Raw genomic sequence first — 12,488 nt, forward strand, 5'->3', positions numbered from 1 at the left:
GGCGACATTGCCGGACACACATCAGGGGATTAACTGACCGGACTGAACACCTGGAACACAGGAACAAGTGTGGATTGTGCAGACGCCACTTCGGAGCTGTAACTGGCGGGCTTGGAGGACAGGGGAAATACGAAAATCAGTGAAGCCACAGGCCTAAGTGGAGCTTGGTTAAAATTAGTAGAAGTCTACAACCGATCTTAAAATTTCTTCAATGCAGCCTCAGCCTGCTCCGTGCTTGTCCCTGGGCTTCAACACAGCCAGTTGTTGCTCGGAAGTGCCGTCTTCACAGAGTAAAACACTAGCTCCTGTGTTTGTGGGGTTCAGTAACGTCAGCTGTTCCCCTGCTGTTTTGATGGCAATCTGTCCTGCTGCCTGCCAATTGACAGCACATCAGGCCTCAGCCTGCTAAGTGCTTGTCCCTGGGCTCCAACATCGCCAGTTGCTGCTCATAACTGACTTTGGCACGGGTACTCCCTCCTGCCCAGCTTGGTTCCAGCCCTGCCTGCTGTTTCCGGGAAGTGTCAATGTCAGTTTGCCACCCCAAGTTGCCATGTCGTGTTGCGGTTGGGTTAGCCGAGGCTAGGGTGCCAGCAGTTTAGGTGCTTCCTATGTGGACTGCGGGTTCTGGTAAGAAAGGCTTGTTCCGTAGTGCCAGTAGGACAAGCACCCCCTGTAGGACTGTGTGATTCGGTAACTGCGGCCAGCTTGCGGCATGCCAACTTTGCTTTTCAGGGGTAACTTCAGCTGCCCCTCCGGGTTCCAGCACCGTCAGCTGGTTCTCGGCAGAGCCTTTGGCCTAGGTGCCTCCATCTCGGTACCCGAGTTCCGGCAACGTCTGCTGGTCCTTGGTAGTGCTTTGTAGCACAGGTACCTCCTGCTTAGTAACCGGGTTCCAGCACCGTCAGCTGGTCCTCGGTTGTGCCATTGGCTCTTATTCCTTCTGCTGCCCCTCCGGGTGCCAGCACTGTCAGCTGGTCCTCGCTATTTCCATTTGCTCTTGCAGCTTATGCTACCCATCCGGGTTCCAGCACCGTCAGCTGGTACTCGGCAGAGCCTTTGGCCTAGGTGCCTCCATCTCGGTATCCGAGTTCCGGCAACGTCTGCTGGTCCTTGGTAGTGCTTTGTAGCACAGGTACCTCCTGCTTAGTAACCAGGTTCCAGCACAGTCAGCTGGTCCTCGGTTGTGCCATTGGCTTATTCCTTCTGCTGCCCCTCCAGGTGCCAGCACTGTCAGCTGGTCCTCGCTATTTCCATTTGTTCTTGCAGCTTATGCTATCCATCCGGGTTCCAGCACTGTCAGCTGGTTCTCGGCAGAGCCTTTGGCCTAGGTGCCTCCATCTCGGTATCCGAGTTCCGGCAATGTCTGCTGGTCCTTGGTAGTGCTTTGTAGCACAGGTACCTCCTGCTTAGTAACCGGGTTCCAGCACCGTCAGCTGGTCCTCGGTTGTGCCATTGGCTCTTATTCCTTCTGCTGCCCCTCCGGGTGCCAGCACTGTCAGCTGGTCCTCGCTATTTCCATTTGCTCTTGCAGCTTATGCTACCCATCCGGGTTCCAGCACCGTCAGCTGGTTCTCGGCAGAGCCTTTGGCCTAGGTGCCTCCATCTCGGTATCCGAGTTCCGGCAACGTCTGCTGGTCCTTGGTAGTGCTTTGTAGCACAGGTACCTCCTGCTTAGTAACCGTGTTCCAGCACCGTCAGCTGGTCCTCGGTTGTGCCATTGGCTTATTCCTTCTGCTGCCCCTCCGGGTGCCAGCACTGTCAGCTGGTCCTCGCTATTTCCATTTGCTCTTGCAGCTTATGCTACCCATCCGGGTTCCAGCACCGTCAGCTGGTTCTCGGCAAAGCCTTTGGCCTAGGTGCCTCCATCTCTGTATCCGAGTTCCGGCAACATCTGCTGGTCCTTGGTAGTGCTTTGTAGCACAGGTACCTCCTGCTTAGTAACCGGGTTCCAGCACCATCAGCTGGTCCTCGGTAGTGCCATTGGCTCTTGTTCCTTCTGCTGCCCCTCCGGGTGCCAGTACCGTCAGCTGGTTCAAGAGGACAAAGAACAGGAAGACAACCATCAAGATGCAGAACAACAAGAGAGAGAAGACAAAGAAGCATAAAAAAACAAAGCAGAAGAACATTAAGCATAAGACTAATACTCTGTGCAAATGATATTATCTTATTTATAAGCAGAAGAAGACTAAGCAGTGTATGGGGGTGAGTCCGTTCCTCCTCGTGGTGCCCCTGGAAAAGGCCTGCTGCTGCAGGCCAAACTGAACGCGGACAAATCCTGTTGTAAATCTTTTGTGACAGGCAGAACGGAAGGTGTAAACTTCTAACTTTTCTAGATAACAACTACAGGAATGCCTGACACAAATAAGAATATGATGAAGAAGAATAGGAAGAAGATGAAGAAGTTGAATATGTAGAATAATAATTGTTGAATAAGAAGAATATGAAGAATGTAAGAAAAGGAAGAAGAATAATGTAAAAAAAGGAAGTAGAAGAATTTAAAAAATGGAAGAAGAAGATGAATGTAAAAAAAGGAATAAGAAGAAGAATGTAAAAAAAGGAAGTAGAAGAATGTAAAAAAAGGAAGAAGAAGAAGAAGAATGTAAAAAAAGGAATAAGAAGAAGAAGAAGAAGGTAAAAAAAGGAAGAAGAATAAGAAAGAAGAAGAAAGAAGAAAGAAGAAGAAGACATACATGTCTGGCAAAATATAAATGAGGCTAACATAGTCAATATCTTTGTAACTCCTAACGTCTTTAAAAAAAAAGTTTAATTCCTGCTATTCCATTTGATTGGGCTAAACCTCTATGGCTTTAATGTCTCCTCCACCTCCCACAATACATTCTACATTATTCTTAGTTGTTTTTCTTCATGTAGAATTAACCTACAAGGAAAGAAAGGGTTTTTTTTAATTCCGATATTTTGGCCCCCATTGACTTGCATTGGTTCCCGGTATCGGAATCGGCGATACCGATACTTTTTTTTAAGATCGGCCGATCCATTCCGATCCGATATTTTCAAGTATCGGCTGGTATCGCTCAACTCTACTGGTGACAGATCCCATTTAAGGATTTTCATCAAATTTTATTAAAATGTACACCTCAATTATACAACTTTGAGGATGCATGTTAAAGTAGATAACCTAAATAAGCCATTTTAATTTGGGGAAAGCAAGATGATAACATCATGGAACTTACAATGGCACATAAAAGTTTGGGCACCCCTGGTCAAAATTAATAGTATTGTGATCAGTTAAGCAAGTTGAAGATGAAATGATCTATAAAAGGCCTAATGTTAATGATGGTGCATTTCCTTTGTATTTTAGGAAAAAAAAATATATTCAACTTTTACATTTTAAACATTACAAAAAGAAAAATGGGCCGCTGCAAAAGTTTGCACCCTGCACAGTTAGTACTTTTTAGCATCCCCTTTTGAAAGTATCACAGCTTGTAGATGCTTTTTTGTAGCCAGCTAAGAGTTTTTCAATTCTTGTTTTTCATTCTTCCTTGTGAAATTCTTCCAGTTCTGTGAGATTCCTGTGTCGTCTTGCATGCACTGCTATTGTGAGGTATAGTCATAGATTTTCAATGATGTTCAGATCAGGCGAATGTGAGGACCACTGTAAAACCCTCAGCTTGCGCCTTTTGAGAAAGTCTACTATGGATTTTGATGTGTTTTGAGAATTATTATCCATTTGTAGAAGCCTTCCTCTTTTCAACTTCAGCTTTTTTAAAAATGGAGTTATGTTTGCATCAAAAGTTTGTTGAAATTTCACTAAATCCATTCTTCCTTCAACCCGTGAAATGTTCCCCATGCCATTGGATGCAGCACAATCCCAAAGCATGACTGATCCACCCCCATGATGAATGGTTGACAAGATGTTTTTTTCCTGAAATGTTGTGCCTTTTTTTTCTTCACACATACCTTTGATCATTGTGGCCAAAGAGTTCTTTTTTAACTTCATCGGTTGGCAGGACTTATTTCCAAAATGCATCAGGCTTGTTTACATGTTCTTTTGCACACCTCTGAGGCTGAATTTTATAGTGACGATGCAGGAGAGGTTTTCTTCTCATAATTTTCCATGAAGGCCATATTTGTGCAGGTGAATAGTAGAACAATGTGCCACAACTCCAGAGTCTGATAAATCTTTCTGAAGGTATTTTGCAGATTTTCCTCTCTAGCAATCCTACGAGCAGCTCTCACTGAAATTTTATTTGGTCTTCCAGACTTTATCTTGATCTCCCCTGTTCCTGTTAACTGCCATTTCTTCATTACATTTTGAACTGAGTAAAAGGCAATTTGAAAACACTTTGATATCTTCTTATTGTCTTCTCCTGTTTTGTGGGCCTCCATTTTCAGAGTACTAGACAGCATCTTATAAGCCATGACTGCTGTTTTTTGGCACAAGGTTAGAGGAGACTGGGTTTTAATAAAGCTGGGAAATTTGCATCACCTGGCCTTTCCTAGCAATGATAGTGAACAAGCCATAACCCTAACAGACTAATTAAGATCTGAAACCTTGGTCAAAGTTATTTGAGCACACAAATCTCAAATGGTGCTAAAACATTTGCATTGGCCCATTTTCCTTTTTGCAATTTTTAAAATGTAAAAAATGAATATATACTGTATATTGCATAAAATACAAAGGAAATGTGTAATTTTTAACTTTAGGCTTTTTAGAGGTCATTTCATCTAAAACCAGCTTAACTATTCACAATAATAGTAATTTTGAATGGGGGGGTGCATACATTTTTATATGCCACTGTGCAATATCTGCCAATCTACATTGATGCGTTTGGTTTTCCATTCTCTATTAAACTCAGAAACCTATGCAGGAACGAGCAAACAAGATGATTCAAAAATGTATAAAGCATATTCAGGCCTATAGTTACCTTGGGATAACACCTTAGCTATTCTATGGATTCACTTGTGGTTATCACCTTCATACTTCATCACAGATAATAACTCAGCAACAGATAACTGATATACTAAAATAGCATATGCAGGAAAACAGTGAGACTTATGGCCCTTACTATATTGGCGGGTCCAGTCTACAAACTAATGGGGTATGGAGACCTTCCTACTCTCCTCACATTAAAATTAGTCAGTAGGAAAAGGATGGGACATGCTGAATTTCAATGTCTAATTCTGTTGTTTTCCTGTCAAATTATACACCTCATCTTACTGCCTTCTAATTGAATGCACAAGCAAACTTGAACAAGTAAAGCGTTTGCATGAATTGAGGATTTGCAGAAATTGTAGACAAGATTTCAGTAGACAGCTATCGAAGGTGTATGGGCACCCTTATAGATCATGTAGACAGGGCAATAATCAGGAGACTAGGGTTAGTCGGTGGGATGAATTTCAAACAAGCCTGAAAATCATCATTATGGAAAGCAAATTGTCCTGTATAAACAGGTGATGTTCTCCTTACAATGATGTCATTTTATGGCACAAAACAATTGTATGAATGATCATCCTGTGCATCTAAATGCACATGATCTGAACATGTGATCTAGTAAGTGATTAGCTTGCTTAAAATCAGTTGGTGGTCATTTAAAAGCCTTGACCAGTTATCTTTAAAATACTTTGCATTACTTGCAGTCAGTGTTGGACTGGAGTGCCAAAAGCCCATCAGTAACCAACTCCAGGGGCCTATTTTTCAGCTACGTGCATATGTGACATTATCCTCAATCACAAATTTATATAACAATGAACTGAAAAGATTGTTTAATGAATAAGATGCCGCCTTTGTCTGTGCATAGTGATTCAAATATATTGCGCCAAGTGCTGCTCATGTAAGAGGGTGGTGGCACAGTCCTGCACAGGGGCCCACCGGAGGACTCTCCTGTTCTCCTGTGGGCCAGTCCAAGCCTGCTTGTAGTGCACATATATAGAGAGGATATTAAGCAATCTTGATCTGGTGACAAACAGGCCAGTTTTTCCCATTCATATAATTTATATTTTCTACTTTTATAGTTATTTCCCTATTCTAACTCTATAACAACACATATTATTTACATGATTTGGAGGGTGCGCCCACTGAGTTAATGGCAGGCCAAGTGACATCAATACTTTCTACATTTTTATATAACATGTATTTTCATTTTGAAACATAATAAAATATACCTTTAGGATCCAGTTAATATGCAAAATATAGAAAGTTTTCAAGTAACCAAGAATAAGACATTTGTATTTTCCTTCATGGCATATTATAGGAGACAAATTTCTTTCCATACCCAGAATAAATCTGACATACCTCACAGAGACTTTGGCAGCTATTCTTTTTTAAATCCCAGGTTTCCTTGCAAGGTTCCAAGCACTGTTGAAAGATTGAACAAACACTTAGTCAAACGGTTGTCATTTTGCAGCTTGTGTTTTATTTTTATTTCTTGGGAACGTAATGCTGCAACCCAGGAAAAAAACAAAAGCAGCAGACATAACAGTATTACTTGCTTTGTGACTCACATGGAATCTGTCATTAAATGCTCTCTGACTCCTATGAGCTAAGAAGTTTGCTCGGTGTAATATCTAGGATTTTGTCCACCCACGAAGTCTTTATTTCGGAGAATATTGAGCCGGTTATACACAAAGCTTGTTATATATTTTTCAATTTCATGGAAATTGGATCCTTCTGAAACTCTAGCATGGCTTTCCTGAATTTATAATTAACACAGTTAATTATTTATAGCCTAGAAAGCTGACAATATGCTTCCAGTAACAGAAGTATGGCCTATAAACATAGGATACTTAAAGAGAATCTTACAAGTAATGAGTCTTAATTTTAGATATATGGATTATAGCTAGATAGGTAGATAGATAGATTAAATAAATGGAGGCGGCACACAAAATAAATTGGCGAATGCCCAAGAGGCTTGACACCCACTTTTTGGATCATTTATAAAAATGTTGAATAACAGTGGACCTTGGACAGAGCCTCGTGTTACCCCACTTGAAACACTCTTCCAATCCCCTACATGGTCATTTTTTCATTAAGGATAGTTTGAGATATTTTATCAAATGATAAATATACTATATCTATCACAATTCCATGATCCATCCAGTCAGTGATTCCATCACAGAAGGAAATTAGATTAGTCTGCCATTACTTGTTTGCTAGAAAAATATTCTGAATTGAGAGTCCTCAGTGGTTAATACCTTGTTATCCTTGTTCTAAGCTTTTGCCCTGTCTCCCCCACATACAGACCCCCAGTTGAACATTTAGTACAAATAATTAAGTACACCATATTAGATGTACCTGGGATCTTGTAGTCCTGATGTGAGTTGGGGATCTTTATCTTGTCGGTGGTCATTATAAATGGACAGGTTTTACATTTTTTCTGGTTGCAAGGAAAGGTTCCTGCAGCTGTTGGAGAGGACAGGGAGCTTCTGACAATGATGCTTCTTAGATTTGGTGTCTACCTAAAGCACAGTACTGGGGGGTCTGGAAAAATGGATTGTAATTATGTCTTCTTACATCAATTAAGGAATTTGCTCCTAAGACCCTGTGGGGGCATCACAACACATTAGAAGACCCCAATCAGAGAACAATAAAACATCCAGACTCCTTATCTATGAACTGGTCCAGTATTTATGTTTCTCCCTCTCCCATAATGATAGTTGTGCACTTGTCTCATCTATTGCATTTTTTCTGTGCTGTGTTGTGCATAAATATGTGACTCTTCAGATTTTGTATTAGTCAATGCCTGATGAAGAGACCCGAGTAGTCTCAAAAGCTTGCAATGTGTTACCATCTTTTCAGTTAGCCATTAAAAGGTATCAACTACTGAGGACTCTCAATTCTGAATATTTTTCTATCTACTGGCTAACAAGGTACAAAGATATACATCTTTCCTGTTCTTGTTTGCTACAAACCCATGCTGGCTCTGACTAGTTACTGTATTCATATCTACATATTTACATACATGCTGTTTAATTTGTTTAAAGATCTTTCCTGGTGTAGAAGTAAGGCTCTATATCAGCCTTATAGAAGCAGTACCTAGATGGATACTACTCCTATCAGGAGTTATATTGGAGTGACAATAGCTGAGCGACTATGGTGGGGCTTACTAGGGATTTTTGGCTCTATCTCCAATACAATTTCCGTGGACTTACCTAACAGGCCCCTCACTAAGTGGGATATTCTGGTGAGTTTGAGCCATTTTTTCTATCAGAGCTTGAGTTTGGCAATGCATTCCTACCATACATCATGATTGGTGATATGTTGCTACAGAATTTACCAGAACTGTGAGTTATTATTGATTATATGCAAGGTCCACTAAACTGTCTTTTTTCTACTCCACTGAGAATTTTTTTTTTTTTTTTTTTTTTTTTATTAATTGTATTTTTGGTCATTCTGGTGATGAGTCTAGTTTTAGATTATTGTTCATTAAAGGTGGTTATAATTTCATACTGTATCTATTGTGGTAGATTGGCTCACTCAGCTGTGCATGGAGGTAGACACAGGAAAACTGTCTCTTTAAGATCTTCACTGGTTTATTATATATGCAGAATAAACCATGGTGAAGGAAAAATAAACACGGCTCTTTGGCAAAAACAGGAAAACAAAACAAAATAGTAAAAGAAAGAACAGTCCTTGTAGTAGCGGGCACTCGCCCGCTCGGAGTTAGCAAAAAGAACACATGGTTTAGGTTAGCACAAGCACAAACCCTTTTCTGGAGTTAGCCTCTCCAGGCACACTGAACAATGAATGCCTCAGGAGGCTGACTACTTAAACCCCAGACCACACCCTGGCGTGGAGATAAAGTGGACAACCTTTCACTCGCTCTATGATTGTCCACAAAAACCCTGCCTTAAATGGCCCATTAACTCCTCTCAACACAGAGTGTATTGAAGTAAACTTATGGGTTTCAAATCACTGAATCTAATAGCCTCAGTGAAATGTATCTCTCCTCCAGCACTTTGTCAGTGACTTTGTCACACTATATGGACACTCAGGCTTAGACATACCCCCAGTGGTTCATCTGAATATGATTGCGCTATATACGTGAGCATAATTAATAATAACAAATACTGTATGTATGTTCTACCCATGTTTGTGTGGGTTTCCACTGGTTACTCTGGTTTTCTCCCACACATCAAAGCCAGGAATAAGTATCTAGGACTTTCAACCCTTCACAAATCTAATTCAGAACCTGAAGGAATGGTGAATTGCTTTTCATTTAGTAATATTTCATTCCCTATATCATGTACTACCCCTGTGAACTACACCTAATGCATTGTATCTGTGTATTTTCTGAATGACTATAACTTGAGAGCATATTAGCATATTTAATATACCAATTAGATATGGTATTAGATCACCATAGTTTATGTGTGTACGAGTAATGTGCTTTACTAAGCAACATGAGATTTTAACAACCAGTTAAAAACAGGCATTTGCTTGCTGATACAAATTTCCCAGCAGAAAATCATAAAATTAGATCAATTTCCCTTTCCAATAACACTTGCACTTTACCATAATTAACATTTTTTACAACTTGAAAGCACAAAGCATTTAAAGCACATCTCCATACCGTAGTCAGCACATTACACTGAAATATTGAAATTTACACACAAAATATTTTTGAACGGCCAGTACATGTCCATTACTTTTAATTCGGCCTTGCAAATATTCATATTGAAAAAAAAGCTGTTTAGTCAGCATTTCGTTTCCCATGGGGTTATCAGCAAAAGGGTAAACAGAAAAATGCAGATAGGATGTGACACCTTAGTAAATAATTAATGAGGATCAGGACAATGAAAAGTGTAAAATATGCAGTTTTCACTGAACGACCTGTGGGAGGGAAAATGTGGAAAGCTGATGGGGGCAAGATTTTGGCAAAATAAATCATTTGGTGTTTATAATCACCAAGTGTCCACTTACATGGGATGACTGGCAGCACTAAATGACCATCAATTGGTACCGGGCGTTTAATAGCCCATTTACACGGGCAGACCAAAGTAAATGATGTGCATTAAGTGATCTGCAATAGATATGCTCTCATTGCTCATCACAGTATGAGTCCTGTTTACATAGGACAAAGCACAACCTAAAATTATATTTTTTTGAGTTGCGCAAACGTGATTAGAAGCCTGTTTACATTGAAAGATAATCATGAAGCAAGCATTATTAAAAGCACTTCTTTAGAATTTTCTTTCAGTGTAAATGCAGCTTAAGACTAGATGCAAACTCCATTTGTGCACTTAGCCTACAGCATTCATCATGAGCGTTTCCCGACAAATAGTGCCCAATGTCCCCATTTCTCTAGACAGAGGCCAAAAGTATTCTTTCGGCCTCCTTCTGGCCGGTATGTGCTAGCACAGGGTTCCCCAACTCCAGTCCTCAAGGCCCACCAACAGATCATGTTTTCAGGATTTCCTTTGTATTGCTCAGGTGATAATTGCTTCAAAGGAAATCCTGAAAACATGATCTGTTGGTGGGCCTTGAGGACTGGAGTTGGGGAACCCTGTGCTAGCATACTAATTGTATAGGAAAGTACAGCTAACTGCAATTCCTTATACAGAATGCTGCTGGAAAGAAAGGTATACCTTGGCATCCAACCTCACTGTGTCCACTGTTGGGTGCAAATCTCCTAAGAATACATGCCTGACAATGGCTAGAAACATAGTGTGGACATAAAGTGGATAGAAAGCTATCTTCACAACCCCGGTAACATACCAAGTTATGTCACCCATAATCTGCATAAATAAAAGTAACAAAACTAAAATAATGTGGTTGCTTAATTTTGAACACCCTGTTATAGTTGGGGATGTAATTGTGCTCAAAAATAGCCAATCACATTTACACTTATGTTGAACAGTAGTCAGAACACAGCTGCCATCATTTAAAGTGATACTTATTAACCCCATATGAAGTTTAGCTATTCTCATAAGGTTTTCAGGAAATTTTTTCTTAGTTGCATTTTACAGGAAAAGCCATTGTTGGCAAACAGCTTACAACACAGCAAAGGGATCTCAATGTTCACTGCTACCAGTCAGTAGAAGGGCACAAAATAATTTCCAATGCATTAGATATACCACTGAACACTGTGCAGGTGGTCATCAAGAAGTGATTTAAAAGGGGTATTCCCATCTCCAAGATGCTATACCAACAAGTATTAGGTGTAATAATTATATTAGCAAATATCTCAAATTAGAAATGTAGTATAGTTCTGATAATCTATGTCTCTCATCCCATGTGCAGGGCATTGCAGAAGCTAAGGTATCCATGGTTACGACCACTCATATAGTGTCAGTAAGTTAGTTGTTAGTTGTAATAACCATGGATACCTAAGCTTTTGCAATGCCAAGGATATCTGGCAGTGTGCTCAATAATCAGAATGGCGTTTGGGGGGTATAGGTCTTCTTGCACTTATGCAAATTACTGAGAACGCTATTGCAGGGGATTTTATCTCTGACTGTGGAGACCTGTGTGTTGTCCTAAGCAGTTCCTTCACCCCTCTTCCCACCAATCCCGCAAAGAATACACAGTCAGACCTAAATGGGTTGAACAGGTCGGTCACAGTTTATTAATTACCTAAGCAGAGAAGGGCAATTACATTTTGTAACGGGAGGTTCGTGGCTGAGATCCTGTCCGCGATGGACAGGCGATTTGGCCAATGAACGGTCACGAACCTTTGCCCTCTACTTCTTCCGCCATGGAGGATCCTGTGTATGACCTACACAGGACTCCGACCCCCACCCATCAACATCAGGGCCTGTTCAACTCCATCCTGCCAGCTGGACAAAAATATATCGAGGCCATGTCCGTAAGATGAACGCCGTCCGATCTTAATAATCCCATGTTGTTTCCTTCCAGCTGGTGATGGCGAACCACAATACCACATTTTCCCCTCACAAATTTTGCCATCCACGCGTTGAACTTTTTTCTTACTCGCTCTATGGCTTTTTCAACTCTTGCACCCTGCCAGACGGCTCGTGGTATCATTTGTGACCACACCAATACCATATTCGTGAATAAACATGTAAAACGTTCGATGCCTGTTGTCATCCATTTGCAAAAATAAGCGATTTTACGCTTGCCAAGATCATTGCCCCCAATGTGTAACACAATTATCACTGGGCATTTTGCCCTCCTGGAGATTTCAACCATCTCTTGGAACACTTGTTGCCATCGGAGGCCTCTTATCCCTCTCCAGTTGACTTCCAAACCCGGGAAGCCTAGACTATTTCCACCAGGTCGTAGCTCGGCCCTCTTTATTGCCCAATAGATATACGAATATCCCAAAACCCAAACTTCCACTCCTGTAAGAGATAAAATATGTTATTTCAGCAACTCAGGTTTGATGTATCTAGCGAAGCATGCAGATTTCCATCGACCCATTCTCTGCACCTCGGCCTCTGATACTCCTGCCCTTAGCTGCTTCTGTGGCTTCCCCGATTCGGAAAGAATGCATCCCATATTCCTTCAGATTAGCGCCAGATTTTTCTAAGCATAATGTGAAAATTGCCTGAAATTGATATTTGGTAAG

At 41.0% G+C, this 12,488-nt stretch overlaps 1 protein-coding gene across 1 annotated transcript in view; it reads right to left on the minus strand.

The window, feature by feature from the left end:
• The window catches only part of ANOS1 (anosmin 1), a 309,454-nt gene that overhangs the window by 170,861 nt on the left and 126,105 nt on the right, over positions 1–12,488 (minus strand). The window contains exon 3 of the mRNA XM_073565978.1: positions 6,254–6,316. Within this exon, the coding sequence (XP_073422079.1) occupies positions 6,254–6,316 (63 nt within the window). The remainder of the gene's footprint in view (positions 1–6,253; positions 6,317–12,488) is intronic.

The sequence above is a fragment of the Dendrobates tinctorius genome, unplaced genomic scaffold (assembly GCF_039654945.1).
Source record: "Dendrobates tinctorius isolate UK_male_01 unplaced genomic scaffold, ASM3965494v1 ptg000016l, whole genome shotgun sequence".
Lineage (NCBI taxonomy): Eukaryota > Metazoa > Chordata > Amphibia > Anura > Dendrobatidae > Dendrobates > Dendrobates tinctorius.